Source organism: Thunnus maccoyii, chromosome 1 (genome assembly GCF_910596095.1).
Source record: "Thunnus maccoyii chromosome 1, fThuMac1.1, whole genome shotgun sequence".
NCBI lineage: Eukaryota > Metazoa > Chordata > Actinopteri > Scombriformes > Scombridae > Thunnus > Thunnus maccoyii.
The window spans coordinates 23126711-23145441 of NC_056533.1; the positions used below are offsets into that span (position 1 = coordinate 23126711).

Sequence of the window (18731 nt, forward strand, 5' to 3'; positions counted from 1 at the left end):
TGTGATGAAATTACAGTGTTGAGTCAGTTTGATGGCAATCTTTCAAAGGAAATCCCAGGAGGCTCGAGACCTGAAGGATTGTGTGTGCATATGTTTGTGTTTCTATGTGTGGGTAACACAGAGAGCATAGCGAAGAGAAAGCCAAAGTGCCTTCCCTCTATTTCAAGACATGATTTATGGCCTTTCTCCATTGTGATATTATTAAGCTAAACTACTCCAAATGGGCGTATGTTTCTGATTATGGCCTTAGTGAGTGGGGATGATGTATATGGCCTTTCCTCTGCACGGAGGTCTAGTGGAATCCTGCCACACAGCAGCAGAAAATACACCCTGCATTCAGTTTGTTTACAAGGCAAAAAAGTCATCAACGCTACTTTTTGCTTCACTTTTGTCAGCATTTGCATAGCATTATTGTAATGGTTTTATTCCATTTCAGTTACAATAAAAGAAAAAAAAACTTTTCATTGTGAAAAAAAAAAAAATTAGAAACCATGTGTTCCACAAATTACTGGCTTGGAGCAGCCATAGCCATAGCAACCATGTCCACAGAGTTCTGGTTAAGAGAGAGAGAGGGCCTTGTTAAAGCCTCGCAGATTGATGGCCTGTTCGAGGCTGGACTCAGCATCCGCCTGCTGTAATACTGGAGTAGCGAACAGTATAGCTACTAGTTTATTGAGACAACAACAACTAGGCAAGGCTAGGTCAAGTACCACTCAATGCCTGGGCTGGTGGGTGGGCAGGTTGAAGTAGCTGAGGGTTGTACCTTGACTTGAGTGATGGGGCTGGAGGAACTCTTGTCATTCTTCAGAGAGGAGGGAGAAATGGGCCCACTCGCATTGAGGGGCTGGGGGAGTGGAGGCATCTTGGCTCCAGGAGAGACCTGCATGCTGGCAAGCTGGGCGGCATACAGTTGCTGTAGGGAGGTGGAGAAACCCACAAGGCATTAACATCCAAATCCAGCAAACATTCAAAGTTTTATATTCTGTCTTTTCCTCTCCCTAGAACTCTCTCTGCTTCTGTGTCTGCCTTCATCTCTCTCTTTTACGTCTTTCCTCTCTTTCCATGAGGCTGGCAGAGAACCTCCATCAAAGGTCTTAACTGTATTTCAAAGGCTGAACCCAGAGAGAGACAGCAGTCTTAAAAACCACACAGAGATGGCTTTCATTCAAAATACTTGGAGCCCCTATTTTCCACTCATCACAGAGAAAAGTTTGCCGACTGGATGCAAGTGTGTTAGCAAAGATCTCTCATTTCTCAAGATCTACACAGCTTCCCATTGAAGTTTCTGGCCTGTGATTTGTCTCCACACAGCCATGTGAGACAGGCCCATTCCACAATGTTCGAAACCCAACCTCAGTTGGATTGCCATCATAGAATATGTTAAACACAAGCATTATTGAGGCTTAGAAACCTGCACAAAGAACACTGATGTAATCATCGTTATTTTCCTTGGCGTTAAATCAGTAAGATGTCCAACTGTTTGTGACATTACCACACAAGAGGGTGGTTCAAATGACTGGCAAGGCACTCAATAACAGTTGTGCCTGTAACAGGGTTGAACTCTGAAAGCTTAATTTACGTTTCCACCGCTGGGCTGATTATGTGGCATACACTATAAAGGGTGGTTAAGGACGTTGATATGAGGTTTTGAAAGTATTAAAAAAAATCTGGTGAGCCACAGACTGTTAATTGTCTTTTGGATCTGATTTTTGACATAGCAATTCACATCCTTTATCCTGGATTAGGTTACGGTTAAATGTCTTGGCATTAAGTTGTGTGCTTATTTTTTATATAATTAAAACCTGAAACAAATAATACTAGACTGATTTATTTAAATGATTATTTTTGTACTTGTTTTACTGTGCCTACAGAGCTCAGAACTCCTGCCCTGCCTAGACTTCTTTCCGCCACAGGTCTCTATTGATTGGCCACCAGGTAAGTGATGAAATTGGCTTTTGTCTCCTGCTGCAAATGGCAGGGGTCTGTCAAATAGAGCTACTGTCTGGGAAAGAGTGTTACTCCATGTAGCCACTTCATCAAACAGATAGCACCCCTTAACTCCCCCACTGGCCTGCTCCTCAGACTAGGTAAGCCTTATGGTTTGTTGTGTTATTCAGTCAGATGGTGCTGTCAGGGAGAATCTAATTTCTCTTCCTCTGGCCAATCGGCAAACCCTGTCTCATTTCCTGGTTTGACTGGCCACATACAGACTGCATTTGTGTGGATGGAAAAAACAACCTCGACCCCACTGGCCTCACCTTCGGCAGTGTAGATGCAGACTAAAGCCAAACAAAGCACTTTATGTCCATGCACATATCTCCAGATATAAACACATATGTGCCCCTGTAAGAAACTTTATCGCTGCCACATAAGCGGCAGTACAAACGGTCCATTCTTCCAGGGGACCTGGGGATAACAACAGCACATGAGCAGCGGAAATGACAGACTGATTATGTTCCCACAATGATAGCACTGCCCCCACCTCCCTCACAAACGGCCTTTTGTCTCCGGCAGGAATAGACACAGGAGTGGACCCAACTCTATTTTCTTCTCATCTGAGCTAGACTTAGTTAATGTCAGTGGTAAAGGCACTCTGTGTGTCTGTGTGTGTTTAAGTGAGTAAGAGAAAAACAGTGAGAGAGAAGGGAGTCTCCATTCACTGCCTGTCACTCCAGGCTACGCACAAGTCTTAGTAGAGGAGCGGAAGTGGAATCTGTTGGACAGATGTTTGCTAACAGGCCTGTTGACGGGCATACCCCTGACCTTGAGTGGGAAGAACTTTATTGTCCCGGAAAAAGAGCATAATTAGACTTTGCCTCAAATTAGAAGCAGTCAGGATGTCCCTTTTCAGCACTGATTAGCAGGTCAGTGCCATGGGGTGAGAAGCAGCGGCTACCCTTTTAACCAAGAACGATCTACCTCCAAGAGCCAAAGAACAATAAATACAATCAGGGAGAAAGACAGATGAAAGGTGTGTTAGCCCACTACACACTGCTCAAGGACAGATATGAAATGCCTCAGTGTTAAATGTGTGGAGTCTTTTTCCTTAACATTATGGTAAGTCTAGGTAAGAAATTAAAGACAGTAAATTTACAATGGAATACAAAATTATTGTGGGACATAGATTCATACTTGGAATACAACCTCTACAAGAGCTTGTTAATGTTTCAGGCAATGTGGTGCCAAAGGCTGAAGGATGATGCATCCTGCCAAGGCTGGTTTCCCTAAGCAGAAGACATCTGCCTGCCTCCCCCAGATGATTCCCTCACATCTAATAGCCCCTTCTTCGTATCTTCTTGCCAGGTGGGGGCAGCAAAAGGTTCATGGTAATGAGGGTCAAGCTGAAAGTCAGTGCTCGGACTCTAGGGTGTTGGAGGACTAGGTGAAACCCTGAGTGAAACTCTAGACTCTTCCTCTCCCTTTATATCTTCCTCTTTGTCTCTACACTCTTCACACTGTAATTGTCTTGCTTCATTTGTTCAGGAAAACCCTCAAGGAAACATACTGTATAACACTTCTATCTGTCTATATCTGTCTGTCGGTCTACTGTCTATCAAAAGCCAGGGAGCAATACACCAAGGCACAATTTGTGTGACGGGAGAAAGCTGGCAAAAGAGAAATATTTGCTCGTGCATCTCTTTGTTTGAAGGCATTGCAACATAGTGCAATTGTATGTAATTCAAAGCGTGCATGTATGACTTACCAATTACAGAATATGTTATTTTTTTGTTGTTTCTCTAGTGCTTTGAAAAGTAAATGTGCTAAAAAAAAAAAACACCACTGTTTCTCAACACAGGAACAAAATCTACAGTCTTTCTTTTGACCTCACCATTCCCTATCTCCCAATAGAGCGGAACAGATCTCCGCAAACATGGATTCAAAGTGAGTGCAGCATGCCCAAGGTCAGCCTGTTAGCCTCTGGTAATTAAAAACAAGCCCTCTGGAGGCAGCAGAGGTTAAATGGGGAGGTTCACTTTTCTGCCTGTGACATTAAACTGAGATTACACACTCTGCTGATGATGTTAGACATCTCAGAAGTCATATTCAGGAGATGATATTAAGCAATTAAGATGGGCAGCCTCTGTTTATTTAGTAAAACAACACAGCTGATACTGTCATGCAATTTTGTGAATTATGAGAAAAAACAATTTTCTCATAACTTCCATCTACATTATATTTTCCTTCTGCAAATACTGGAGCATATGCCTCGTAGTATAAAGAGAAAAAAAACTTTCTGTGGAAAATCAAATGTGCATCTTGTTTTTCTTCAAGAAAGGCAGTGCCCCAGCATGGCAATATGTGCTGGAAAATACAGTGGCAGATATTTGTCAGACTTCCTGCTGCCAGCAATGATGGTACATTGCACATTTACAACTGTGGCCTGCAAAAATATGAAAATAAAGGCAAACAGATTGCCTTGAAACCATAATTCAATTCCTAAAACCAATTAACATCCTCTGCATTTTTATGTGTGGTGAGCATTATCTGATGACTGCCACACTCTCTTAATTGCACTCTCTGACTCTTGTGTGTTTGTGTGTGTGTGTGTGTGTGTCTGTTTGTCTGTCTGTCAATGTCTCATTCACCTCTGCCTGGCCTGGGCGCTGAGCACTGGGCTGGATATGAGGGCATTAACTGTGCTTCAGTGCACCACACCATTTAAAAGGCAGCACAGCGCCAGGCCTGTTTGCCACAAGGCTTGTACAGGCTCATTGCCCAGGGCGACCAGGCAGGCTGACCCAGGCTAGGCCCAGATGTCAGGAGTGGAGGAAGGCGTCCTGGTGCACTGTGCCGATGCTTTCCAGTATGGCCCAACATCTGTCCCATCTGCTAGCACCCAACCTGCTCTGCTCTAACCCCTCCTCCCTCCTCTTGCTTTTCTCTGTTTCTGTATCTTACATCTACAGTATATATATATTTAGGCCCTTCCCTTTCAGTTTTTCTGTCTGGCACACACACAAACACAGCCCTTCTTGTGTACGTGTGTGTGGGTTCTCCAGGCCCAGGGGCCTCAAGAGCCAGCCCTCCCATTCAGTGCTGCTCACTGCATTATCCACTCTATCTGTCCATCTGTCCCTCTGTTCACCACTGCCTCTATCCAGCTGCTCACCTAGCCGTCCTATTAGCCAGCCTTCCACACACAGCTAGCATCGCTGCACTGCTCTGGGTTACCTTCAAAGACTGGGCTCCTCTGCTCATAAACACAGAAACAGCTGCTCTCTACAGTATGTCTGTTTCTCTTTTCTCCCCTCCTCCTCTCTCCCTCTCTTTCAAAGTCAAAAGTGCTTCACTTGTTAATGATGGAAGCCGTTTCTTCACATCTGTACTACACAGGCATTTACATCCAAACAAAAGATAATGTGCGGTTTGCTGCTCTCCCACTTTCTTCCTGTTTGTCCCCTGACTGTGTAACACTCTTTCTTATCACTTCAGTCGTCTAAGCCACTGAGTACTCCTTCAGATGTGTTTGTCTGCTTGAGATCTGGTCTGGTTGTTGCTGAGCATGTGGGCTGCTTTTCATCTTTAGAGTGGGAGCCAGCGCTGAGGCTGGGCCCAGGTTTATCATGGGCCTAGAGAGATGCCATAGCAAACACATTGGATGGTAATTGCAGTGTTAAGTCTTAGCTCAAGCAGCTCGACTTCCAGTACTGTAAATTACAAGGATGTGATGAGCCTAGACAATTCAGGGTAAAAAGAGCAAGAGTAAGACCCGGACAGAATGAGACAAAAAGTGGAGGGGAGTAATTTACAGAGAAATACACAAACTAAGACACTTAGAGGTTCAAGATGTGGATGGGAAAGAGCAAGAGAATGAGACAGAGAGAGCGGGAGATAGAAAAAGGAGGTTTGAGTGAAAGCAGAGGATTTCTATTTATTTAGTCTTAACAGTGATACTGCATACAGTGAAACCAGATGTTGTATTTTATCCAATAATGCTTTCTTTAAAATGTCTTAAACCCCAAAGTCTGCTCCCAATGATAAAACGCTCTTTCTCAAAGGTCTTCCTCATGTTTATTGGTTCTGTAAAAAGTATATATTAAGTTCATATTGGCTTTAAGTAAATTGTTTTTTCACTTGGCAACTGATGCAAGGTATAGTGTACAAACAACAAATTAAGTGCTATCCCAAATAGAAATTTCTTTTGTGGAATTAGGGAAATTCCCTTCTTGTCTCTTTGCTCAATTGAATATAGTAGGTGTCCGGACGGACTGGGGTACAATCTAAGCACAATTTCCTCTGTTAGGTGAGAGGTGTCAGTTGTAATCAGGGATGGACAGCCAGGGATGGAGCCATTGTTCCTGCTGGTCCTGGGCTCATCCCGGCACTGTGTGGGCACTAATGAAGAGGGGCATGTCGCGCTGGGATAGTTTACCCTCCTCCTCTCCTGTGAGTTGAGGACGAGAGCCAATCTGTCAGGAAAACATTGAGTGAAATTGCCCTGTGGTACAGGAATGCCTGGTGACAGCCACTTGCAGACTGCCAGCCACCAGAGTGATGCTACCACCCTGTATTGACAAGCAAATTACAGCCTCCAACACTCAAACGCATCCGGGAAGATTCATTTACATCCATCAGCTTTAAGCCTTTGTTACCTTGTTGGGTTTTCTTCTCTCAGAGAGAAAGGGCGGGGAAGGGTGCTGGATCCCAGACTGTTATGACAGAGGAGATTGTGAAGAGGCTACGTGGCCAACATTAAGACTGACGGAGCGGCTAGCCTCTCTGACTGGTTGGCTGATCACATTACCTCTGCAGCATTGTGGGAATTAATTCTTCCAATAAGATAATTTCTAAGGTTCATATATTGCACAATCTAAACTGAGTAAATGTGTGAAAATTATACCTTGCCATGCAGCTGACAGGAAGAGATATTTTAATTGGGGGGGCAGGCTATTCAGCCATATGTGTGTGGGATTTTATATGTCTGTGTGTGTGAGTGAGGAAAATGAAATGAAAAAAAAATGAAAAATGAGCTTAGAGGTGAAACTAGAAAAGTTTAAGACAGTTTTAAGGGTTATTGGAGTATTGTGCTTGATGATGCATGACAAATAAACTCTGTAATATGATCCCACATGTCATAAGTGCTAACATTTTTTTTTTTTAAACCAGTGGCATTTTTATTCCAAACACTCTTAATAGTGGACTTTTAAATCACAACTAACATTATTATACCAATGTACATAATGTGTTAAGTAAAGTAGTCACTACAGGAGTACTAAGACACATGCAACCACAGGCACAGTGCTTCACTGCACTCATTGCCAGACAGACATCTCCTTAAGTTCTTTCTCAACAAATTAAATGACCCCTTTTCATTGTGCTTTACACTGGTTGTCATTTTGTTTATGCTTCTGAACATTTTTTTCTGCTTCTTTTGTACTCATGAGTCCTCTCTCTTCAACTCACACACACATACAGAGCTCTGAAATGGTGTCTGTTTTTCAATAGTTTAATTTGGAAGAAAAAAGGACAGTGCTGCTGCTATTATTGCTCTAAAAGGGAGGAGACAACTCTAACTTAATTCCATGTCTGGCTTGATATGACGTTTTTAATCATAGCAGGTTCTCAGTGCTTTGTAGAGGAAGTAGTGGCAGTCACATGGTTTGTTGATCCCAGCTATGTAGAAAAGGGCATGTTTGACTTGCCTTGCTGTTTTAAGGGGAGTCTCTATGCAGGGTAAATAGCAGCCAGCAGGCGGAATATGTGACAGGCTGACAGACTTCAATTAATGGAAAATGCACCTCTTTTTGTTTACTGTGTTCTGTAAAGGTCAGCCAAGTCATGGTCTTGGAGGCACTGTTTTTGCCCATTCCCAGGGTTAGATACATAATCAGAATTAATGACTCTAGACCTGTCTACCCTCCTCACCCCAACCTTCAGATATATGACTGTCTCATCTGACCTCATACACCACTATAAATAGACTCAGCATGCCTGTCTGATCTACCACTCCTTTTCCAATGGACTTCTCTACGATACACAAACTAAGCAACACATATACGCTCCAGAAACATATTCACTTACGTGGAGTATATCTTATACTCGCACGGACACACGTCTTCAAACACGAGCAGACTCATTTAACACCTTGCATGCTTCTGATCGCTCTTCTCATGGGTGCATAATGACGCACAGCGCTTCAGAGCCAGCTGCAAGCATTGTTAGAACTTGCCAAGGCTCGTTAACACTGACAGTGGTAGCCTCTGAAGGACAAATGCCACATATATCAGTGTGCAGACTTCCCCCTCAGTCTTGAGCTCTCTTGTTTAATCTTGTCATACTTCTCTCTGCTGTTGAGCATCACATGTAACAGCTTTCCATAACTTTTCACTATTGTTGGCAAAGCAGCAGTGGCCACTTAACCATATGTTGGGAGAGAGGCTTTTTAATCTTTTCTTTCTTTTGTTTCAGAAGAAAAGTACTGATTTCTTGTTTCAAATGGACTTAAGATCTACAATTACTCGAGTCTGCAAAGGAAACTCATAATTAGAGAAGCAGTGGTACTAGAATATACAGTATGTGGTTGTTATTCAGCTTCCTATTGCTCCTTGTTTTTTTTATGTAAATAAAGGTCAGAGAAATTTAGCAAGGGAATCCTCATCACCAATTTGGAAACAAAGATCATGCATAGGCTGAGAGAAGCCCTGGTAACAGTCGTATTTATCGTCGTAAGCACTTGAAGGATAGAACGCAGATAATTATCTATATTAAACCTTATGGCCTCAGGTTAAGCCCTGACCTGGGTTCAGCTTTTTTAAATGCTGTGTGAGGAAAAAGTCCTGGAGGAGCCTGTAGGGCTTGGAGCCTATACCAACATTTTCTGTGGCTAAAAACTCCTACTCAATCTTACTCACACACAATAAAATTACTCATATTTTTGTCTATTCTTTCTTTTTGTTTCCTTCACAGAGATAAAACAGGTTGGCAATATTATTGTGGTTTTACCAGATAAAAGCAATAAGACAGAGATTCTTTGCTTACACAGTCAATTGTCTTCTGATAAATTCACTGGCAGACGATTAAGGGAACCAAAGTGATTCTCATTCCCTCTAATAACTATTATCTTCCTAACTCCTCTGTCTGGCAGAGCTAGTGGGGATAAATCCTCTATAAAATAGGATAAATTACATATGTAAGGTGATAAGCGTGTGTGAGCTGGGGGCCTCCAGGATTATTTAGTGTGCAGCTCATTACTTAGCGTACAGCTGCTTAGCCATCCTTTCTGCCCTGGGCTTGGCGGGCGTCCCTAGCATTCTTTGTCATAGTACAGTACATACCTGAAGCTGGAGGGGGCTGAGTCCTGACGCTGCTGCAGCTGCCATTGAGGATGGAATGAACTGCACCGGGTAGTTATCACCTGTCAGAGAGAGAGAGGGAGACAACAATGCATACAGGTTCAGACAATGAGCCGGCCCACAGAGACCAGGCAAGTGCCAACACGGATCCTGGGCCCTCCACTACTTTACCACAGCAATGTGGCACATTGCAACGAGCCCTCGGCTTCAAGCCCAAACATCTGCATTAACAAAAGGCTAAGCTGGTTTGACTGGAGCAGGATTACTAAGGAACGTTCCACACCATTCCCTCCTTCTTCCACCTGCACAGCACTCCTTCTGGAAAATACCATGACAACAATAACTACTACATAGTTTAACAAGTTAGAAGTTTGTATTTGTGTGTGTCTAGTGTGTGTGTTTGTGTATGTGTTCGGAATAAATGTTAAATATCTCCCTGGTATTCAATTAGCGATAATGTAAAAGGACCAGCATGTTCTCTCAGGCAGTTCATACAGCTGTAGACTTGTCTGGCTATTGTTCAACACAACATTGTTTGTTTCTGTGATAGCTTTGGCAGCAGAGTGAAAGCACTTGTATGCGAACTGGTTAGAACAAGTGCGCAGGCACAATAACAAGGTTAAAAACCCCCACACATTCTTATCTCGCATATCACTGTGATCAACAAGAAAGAATTGGTCTCCAAATAGCAGCACTATTCATTACTATTCACTACTGTTGGCCTGCCTTCAGCACGTTTGTCAGATGGGGATATAAAACGGCTGCTGTATGAGTGATATCCATGGGGGTGTATAACAGTACCAGAAGCTTTCACACACTCAACCTAGTGTGTTGAGAGGGACAGAACAGCCCCAGTGAGACGGTGCAGTACAGTGTTCATAGAGGGGAGGTTAGTTTGAAGCATGTGTCTGGAGAAGGGGAGGCGGGGTGAACAGTGGGAGTTGGGAGGGGGAGGGAGTTGGCCTTCGCTCAGACCCCACTTCTGCCTGTCACTTCTTCTCACAAACATATGGAGCCATTAAGCCACAGACAAGGTAAATGTATATACCTTCTCTTTCACTTTGCCCTCACCCGCTTGCCTCACTTTGCAATCTTGTACAGCACAGCACAATGTGATACAGGCCATGGAAATTCAATCCCCATTTAGTAGCAAATAAAATCACACAGCAGAAGTGGTTTCAAATAGTGCTGGGTTGGATGTGCGGGGGTGCGCTGTGGTTATTTCTACACCTCCTCTTTTTGGTATCGCTTTTTCTCTGTGTCTCTGTGCTCTCTGTGACGTAGGATTTCGGAATAATAAATGGCTGGATGTCTTTAGATGTCATGTGAAACCTGGGGAGGGTCATGTGCTTAGTGAGCACACCACCACTGCTGGGGGGGTTTGGGGCTCCTAAGTCTGGGTCTTCGGTGCACAGAGTCTGTGTCGAGGCACCAGACTCCAGCAGAATGGGCGCTGTGCCAGGTTAGCGTCACTGGTGAAATGGGAATTAGGTTTAAAACAGACGTTTTTGTTTTGTTTGTTTTTTTCCTGGCCATGGCTGGTCCCATGCCCAGTGAAGTAAAGTTAGTGCTAAGAGGGGAGTGCAGGTGACACTATGGCTAGGTCACAACAGGCTATATTTCCCTGCTCATGTGATGGCATGAAATATAAGTCATAGATCTGCTGAGGGATGACAGATGTAGCAAAGACCTTTCTTAGACCAGATCAAATGATGACGAATGAACTATATGACCACGACCCTCAAACTTGATCTTTTCTCATCACTGGCTTTTAAACTTCAGTGAATTATCAAGACTGTTCACTAACTTACAGGTTTACAAGAACATTAATGTCCAGGTATATTAACTTACATTGATAAGATTAAGAAGTTGATGTGTATTTAATTTTCCTGTTTTTGATTTTTTTTAACAAATTGTTTTTTGAAGTTTTAACAAAAAGAAAACTCTGATATTCAACTTGAATTACTTGAATTTCAAACAAAAAATCAGAGAATCAGTTTTAATGTTACAAAATGTGTAAAAATATAGAGCTTAAAAGAGTATAGCATTAGAAAACTATCAACTGTCAGCAGGATGTCTATGAGGGAGAGAGGCAGAGGAACCTAAAGACTATGAAGTCATTCTGCAGGTCCATTAGAGGCACATCAGACTGTCTGTGTAAACAGTGCGAACGGACTGGGAAGTCCTACTTGTATCTATTTGTTTAAAAGATGAGTTGGTGTTTCTATGACTGTGCTTGTCCACCATGCCACACCAGGCCATTGAGCACAGCCAGTGAATGGGGTGATGACTTACCACTATGGTGCCAGAATGACTCTGTTGCCATGTGAGCACCACAGAGCTAGGGTCATAAGCAGTGGTCCCTGGGAGCTGTCTCATAATGATAACATCAGATTAGTGTGCCTTAGTCTTGGAAGTGAATGCTTGGCCACTCACTTCATGGAGAAAGGACACGGCAGCATCCTGTATACCCTGCAGGTGGTGGTGATAACATTGTACTCTCTGGATATATTGTGTTGGAGGGGGAGAAATAATAGAGGTTTTGAAATACCTCTCCTGACTTCAAGAGTCATTTTCAGACCCCCTTTGCTATTTCTTCATGAGCTCATGAATTATGCAGGAACCATACACATGGCGACCCCTGACCATGATTCCATAATAGCTCCTGTTATTTGAACTAAAACATTTTCCGTGTCAAATCTATTGCAGAAAGCACACTGGTAAAAGACTCCCCCTCAGGCACTTTGTTTAAGCTGTCATGGCTCCATAGTTCCAAAATAGCTGACTTTCTTTTTCATCCTCTGGTTTTATAGTTAATTCATTAACTGCACTACCACACCTTTTAATGTTCTGCTGCAAACCTGCTGACTTCCCAGTGTTTCTTTTTCCATTTTCAGTCATCTTCCTTGTTATGTTACTGTTTTACAACAGACAAGGACTCTGCTTGTTCTGTCTGACTAACAAGTCATTTTCTTTGACAGGGTGGTTTTCATCAACACAGCACTGTCTCCTTCTATTTGCATGTGTCAGAGTGAAATAGGAAAACATTTTTTATGTACAAATGCAGTTTACTTTGATTAAGTAACTAATACACACGTCTAAAAATTGCCTGGCCCCGGGACCAAGAAGGTCATGCCAAGTGAAAAGCTTAAAACTGTGAAGAAGGGAGCAACTTCAGTCACAAGTATTATGTGATTGTACATCTTTTAATTTTCATAACGATGCAAGTGTGTTGGAGGTTACTGCTTTGGCAAGGCATCAGTCAACATGTTGTAACAATTTCAGTTTTTTTTTTTTTTTTGAAGGCTGTGGAGCGTATCTGTCTCACTCAATTCAAAAGACAAAAGGAGAGAAAGAGGCTTGCTGTTACAGGCAATGACAGCAGTTATTCTCAGGAAAACCTGTTTCTTACATCATCCACAAAGTCCTCATGATTGTATTTTAATTGCTTAATTTCACTATCAAAAGGCATAACTGTGTGAAACTGTTATGCACACAACAAAAGGAAAACATTTCATGCAGCGTTCTTCTACTGTGTTATTGGATCTCTAACAGTGGATACTTGGAAAATGATTACAGCCAGCATACTCCTGAAAGATACTTTAATGTTGAAGACATGATTACATTCCTCTGCTTCTCTACCTATATCTATTGTTCCACATGGACTAGAAAACTCCCAGGCCTTAGCCTCAAGTCCAAGTTCAGACAGAGCAGAGTGCGCCAGTGGCCTCAAGTGTGTATCAAGTTTGTTACCATGCATGTTATTCACAACTTAAAAATCATAATATGATACAAATGTAAGAAGAAAAGACATAGCAAGCAGGGAGATCACGGGAGGGATGAAATGAAGAATTAAGTTGCAAAGCATACCTGGCTTATAAGACATTCCCGGAGGGAAGAGAAAGCCTTGCTGGGCGGCGGCTGCTGCTGCCAGAGTGCGTTGGTCGTGTGGAAAAATGGGGATCATGAGCGGAGGCATGTGACCCTGGACCTGCTGAACAGATAGGGAGCAGAGATCAGAGAGAGGCCTAAGCATAGGCATGGTACACAGAAACACATTGCCCACTCAGGGGGAGGCCAGATCACAGCTCTTCCTAACGTGTGCTGACAGGGGGCTCCGCGGCAATGATGGCCCTCGTGTGCTCACACAATACCTGGTCAAGCTACGCCTGCTCTTAATCCAAACCACAATTTCACCTCGGTACATCAAAGGGCCCGCATACGCACATTGTTCCAGCATCAGTTAGAGGAAGTGACAAGCAGGACAGAGAGCATAGAGGCTCAGTAGGTGCGTACGGCTTCTGCAGAGAAGTACTGTATGTGTTGAAAGAGGCATTCACCAACACCCTGCTGCTGCAATAGATACAACATGTCAGCCGAAGGATTGTTGAATGCATTACACAGGTGCAAAGCGGGATTGATCAGCATGTACATACACGAACGCACACTCATCTCACAGATAAAAGATCAACTACTCACATAATCTTGGATGATCATTTATACAAGAGAAAAAAAAGCCATAAGACAATCTGGTAATTTACTACAACTGCTTTCACCAGGGGAAAAACAGCAGGCAGTTGGAAAGTGTTTGCTGCGTGTTGTATTTCATTTTAATGTCATTCTCTGACTGTCTGTTCCAGTCACATATTAACCTTCACCATCCAGCCTGTTGCTGACTTGCCAACTGGGAATATCAACACAAACTCCCTGCATGTGTGTGTCAAGGGTGGGTGAATAGCTTATGTCTCAAAATTGGTGTGTGGGGGTTTTTGCACACATGTTACAAGGTCCAATCTTACTGTCATTCTCTGCTTCCTGAACCTCTATGATGGGGAGCAGCCCAGCTACCAAGGGCCTGCGAGGGTTAATCTAGCACTGAGCCAGGCCACCTCAGGGGAACCTGCCTGGAAAATGGGTTAATAAAGGTCATCCCCCAAAATAAACACTTTACAGAATGTTTCTCCATTCATCCCTCTTTAAAATCAACTTGCAATAAAACGGGTCTGGGTGCAATTACTGCCGCTGCATTGGGGCATGAAATCAACCTGCTCTGAGCAACAATCTCCCCCCCCCATGTTCTGGCTGAGGTCTGCTATGATCTCCACTTTTTAGCCTGTGCAGCTCCCCCTGTAGACCCTTTACAGAGTAGTCGCACCCAGTTTCTCTCACAGCTAGCAGGCAAAACCTACTTAAAACTACTTTATTGATCTGTCCAGAGGTGCAGAGCTAGGCTGAAAACTAAATAAATAGAACCATTTTATGTCTACTGAGCTTTTACAGAAGTGCAAGTGCAGAAAGTGCATTATAGAAGAATAGAAAAGTATGTAATTCTTCCAAAAGTAATTCTGTAAAATGTGCTGTTGCTGAAGAAAAATAAATGGCCAAGGAGACTGCGACAAATGACCTTAAATAAAACATTGCTTTATAGGGATTTCTGCTCCAAGTTTCCAGGCGGAATGGATGAAAGATGGATCTTGGCCTTGCATGTATGGAACATATGGAAAAACACAATAATTAATGTCACAACATGAGGTAGGGCCAGTGACAGGCGGGGGGGTGGGGGGGGGGGACACTGGGGAACACAGCTTTTCTCTGCCTGTGTATTTGGACGGTAAAACCAGATGGAGTCTGTTGCTGAATGTACGGTGGCCACAGGGCAGGAAAGGGCTCTCGTAAGTCCACATCCCTCCAAGTGTGTTACAAGTGTTACATTTTCCTGAATTAACTTAAATCAGTGATAAATTACAAACTACCACATATATCTACTTTGCCAAAAAAATAAGCTTGTTGACTGTCAAATATTTTAGTAACTGAAGAATAAAACAAAAAATCTGTTGCTATAAAAAAACGCTCTTTCCCAATTTGTTCTACCCATGCTTGAATTAAATGGTTGGTGAAATTTGCCAACTTCCAACAGTTCAGCCACTTTTTAGAAGTAAGTAAGTGATTCATGGCTTTTGCTCTCTGTGTCGTCTTACTTGGAAATTCACTGGGCTGCTAACGCTCTCCTGAGTCATACAGATAATTATAATAATCCTTTTTCAAATCAAACCAGCTAAACACACTGAGCCACAACCAGAGGAATAATAGTTATGATGCTACACAATAGGAAAAAAAGCATTTAAATATTTCTCTCATTCACGTAATTCCATAATTTAATTCATTTTGGTTATTTGAGAAGACAAATGTGATTACATGAATTGGTATTAATTAATTGTACAAGAGATGCATGCTAAATATCTGCAATATATACAGAGACATCAGCAAAAGGCATTAAATGATCATGTGTATTTTCCTCCAGCAACACGAAATATAAATTATATAATTTCATCTGGGATATCAGCTTTTATTACTATTATTATTTTTAAAATATGGAGCAGAATATACAAGATTCACCAAGGCAAGAAGGAGTATAAATGTTGGGGAAATAAATGCATTTCTTTTGAATGGCCATGATTTGCAGTAATGAGCTTCACACATAAAAGTTTAATATATGGCAACTAATGTCAGAGAAAGGCAAATCAAATTTTGAGGAGCTTCAAGGTGGAAACAAATAGTAGAGGTTAGTTGAACTGTCAATTAACAGCTGGCACAGTGTCTGAGCAGATTATAACATCCTCCTGAGTTTTGTTTTTTTTTCCTTTGACTGTTTAAATATACTAGAAGAAAAAAAATAAAGAAGTACATTTTGAAAAACAGAGACAGAAAGAGCTTCCACTCTCCCTATGTTACTATAAACCCAACCTCCCCCCCTTTAAGAGTTACCCTCAAGTTCATCTTTGTATGGGCTGAGTGCCCGGGATATTTCTATTGCCAAGATGATCTTGAGGAGCCTGAGAATGAAGTGGAGCAGATGTGAGCGGGGCACTTGGGCAGCGTCCTCCCTTCTCCTCGTAAATACAGCAGCATTGTTGTGCTGGCACTGCTCTTCCTTTGTCTTAGCACTGCTAAGTACTGGATAATGTCATTTCACACCATCTGCCCCCAGGCTTCATTAAAGATACATGAATGGGCTATCTTATGAGGAACAGGTGCTATTGTTTGTCCCTCAAGACCCAGCACTAAGGATCTGACTCTGAATACTTGAAGAGGAGCATCTGTAGTGATCAGTCAGATAGACTTGGCTGAGGCCCCCGTCTCTGCCAGCACGCGCTCCAACAGAGGTTTCCGGGGGAACTCAGCCGCCTTGCAACATGTATCATCAATTCAGATGACCTGATGAAGTCTGTAGCAGGCCAGCACGCAATCTGTTTCCCTCTCAGGGAGACGCTATATAGTATTTGATAAATAGAACCAGCTTGCAGGGAGGATTCTAAGGACCATATTGAAACCTTATGAAGGAGATAATTAGATTTATTTTAGTCTTTTATGAAAGCAAGAAAAATTACAGGACAATTTATTGTTATTTTTTTTGCAACATTCAGTTCAGATAATATAAATTAACACACATTGATCGAGTTATATGAGAAAGGGCTAACACTTGCTCAATTGACTGTGCAATTGTTTTTTCAGCAGCAGCCGGTCGTGGGGTCAGACTGCAGAGGGTCAGTCAGACGGCTCAGACAGACTCATCTCTGATGTGTAAATACACAAGGTGTAAAAGACAGGGTAGACATGAAAGAGCTCCCTTTATTTCTCCTAGCACTTACAACACATGCAACATGTACACACACACACACACACACACACACAGACATATATACACACCCAAATTCAATTTTAATACAGCTGTATAGGATTATAATGAGTATTGTAGTTTCGCTACATCTAGTTTTTATTTTTTGTAATGTTTTTAAGACTTACTTGCTCTAAAATACAGATAGTACTTAACAGACTTCATGTGATTCAGGGAAAATCACATTTTAGAAATATTTCTACAGAGTGGTCTTTTATAAATGTGTAAACATCCACCCACAACACACAGGCAAGCAGCTCCAGAACACTGAGTGCAAATGGAGATGTACAGGGCATTACAGCACTCACTTGGTCCCCTGTCAACACCCATGTTCCTCACTGTCTGTTATAGCCTCTACAAAGCACCCAGGAGGCCTGAAGACCCCCTGCTAGCTTCTCCTCTGAACCCCCTTACACTTCCATGCACTGATCCACACTCACGTTTGCCACTCACTATGAACCACAATGTGAAGGAAGCTGGGGGAGTTGTTGTTTTTACTGCCAGAATCCGTCAGTATTAACAAGATTAAAACAAGAAAAGACAAAAGAGGCTAAAAAGACAAACACCTGCCTCATTCTCACCGTGTTTCATTTTTATTAGCTTGAAAGGACCGGTGAGATCCTGCGTCTAATATCCTGATTAATTACTACTTGACACCTTTTAACACACCTCTCACACAGATGCTTGTCTTGGATATAATCTGCATTCATTTGCCTTGAGGAGACTTGTAAAAAGTAAAACCACTTCAAGTATTTTATGAAAATTCTGACAACAATACAAACGAATGTAGCCAAGATTTCTGAGGAACTCGTGGTGATGATCTTCACTGTACAATCATTTAGGATATATTGAGCTCCTTTGACTGACAGAGTGTAGGGTATGCGCATCCAAAAAACTTCTACAGGTGCCGGATCAAAAATCAAACTAAAGGCAAGAATCAGACAAAAGATCTGCACACTGTACTAATAGCTCCCAGCAATTTTAATTGAGCAACATTTTGATCTAACAGAGATCTTCGTCAGACATTGTCAAATAATCATCACAAAGCAGAACAAGCAATATATAGACAAAAACACATTCATCACTCAGGTGATTGTGATCTACATGATTGAGAGTCAATCTACTACCCACATGGGGGACAGAGCATGCCTCTATGAAAAGGGCAAAAACAACTAGAAACATCATGATCAATATTATACAGACTCATATTAAATACAACACATCAGAAGTTGAGTCAAATATGTATCATAAACCATCCAGAAAAAAACGTTTATCATAAAAAACTACTATATAGAAAAATACATAGAAAAAGTAGAAAAATCATATATTACTTGCCTGAAAAAAAACTTTTTTAGTAGTACAGGCAAGTTCAGCCTAGCAAAGAAGGTTGCATCAACAGATATAAATTTTTGGGAGAGGCAATCATATTTTCATTAAGATATCTGTAAAAGTAAAGTAGGGTCTGTCAGTCATTCTTACAAAATAGGTTTGAGGTCAAAATCTAAATTAAAGCCCTTAGGTGACATAAAAATATTTTTCAAAATGATGTTGTTGATGTCCCTTCCCCTTCTGGGGGGTTTTCACGTGTTCAATCCCAGTGTATCTCAGTGTAGATGAGTTGTGTTTGAATGATTATCTATAATGATTACCTTATAATGAGCTCCTTTGCCATTAGGAAAATATCACATTCACCAACAATCATTTAGAGGAGGACTCACATTTCACTGACATCTCATTTTAATACTTACTTCCACACTTTAGTA

At 42.0% G+C, this 18731-nt stretch overlaps 2 protein-coding genes across 13 annotated transcripts in view; one reads left to right on the forward strand and one right to left on the reverse strand.

Annotated features, from left to right (window-relative positions):
- The window catches only part of LOC121896996, a 235058-nt gene that overhangs the window by 150359 nt on the left and 65968 nt on the right, over window positions 1-18731 (forward strand). For 2 of the 4 annotated variants that reach the window (XR_006096161.1, XR_006096162.1), the window contains exons 3-4: window positions 1872-1935; window positions 3172-3303. Coding sequence is in view for 1 of the 4 variants with exons in the window: in XM_042411206.1 (XP_042267140.1) it covers window positions 3197-3303; window positions 3797-3902 (213 nt within the window). In the remaining 3 variants the exon portion in view is untranslated. Of the gene's footprint in view, window positions 1-1871; window positions 1936-3171; window positions 3304-3796; window positions 3903-18731 lie in introns of all 4 variants that reach the window. The other 2 variants (XM_042411206.1, XR_006096163.1) reach the window with 2 other exon arrangements.
- Window positions 1-18731, reverse strand: part of sox6 (SRY-box transcription factor 6) — a 141058-nt gene that overhangs the window by 26841 nt on the left and 95486 nt on the right. For all 9 annotated transcript variants that reach the window (XM_042411170.1, XM_042411179.1, XM_042411152.1 and 6 more), the window contains 3 exons: window positions 13164-13284; window positions 9276-9355; window positions 764-913 (listed from right to left, as the gene is read on the reverse strand). In XM_042411170.1, coding sequence (XP_042267104.1) covers window positions 764-913; window positions 9276-9355; window positions 13164-13284 — 351 coding nt within the window. The remainder of the gene's footprint in view (window positions 1-763; window positions 914-9275; window positions 9356-13163; window positions 13285-18731) is intronic.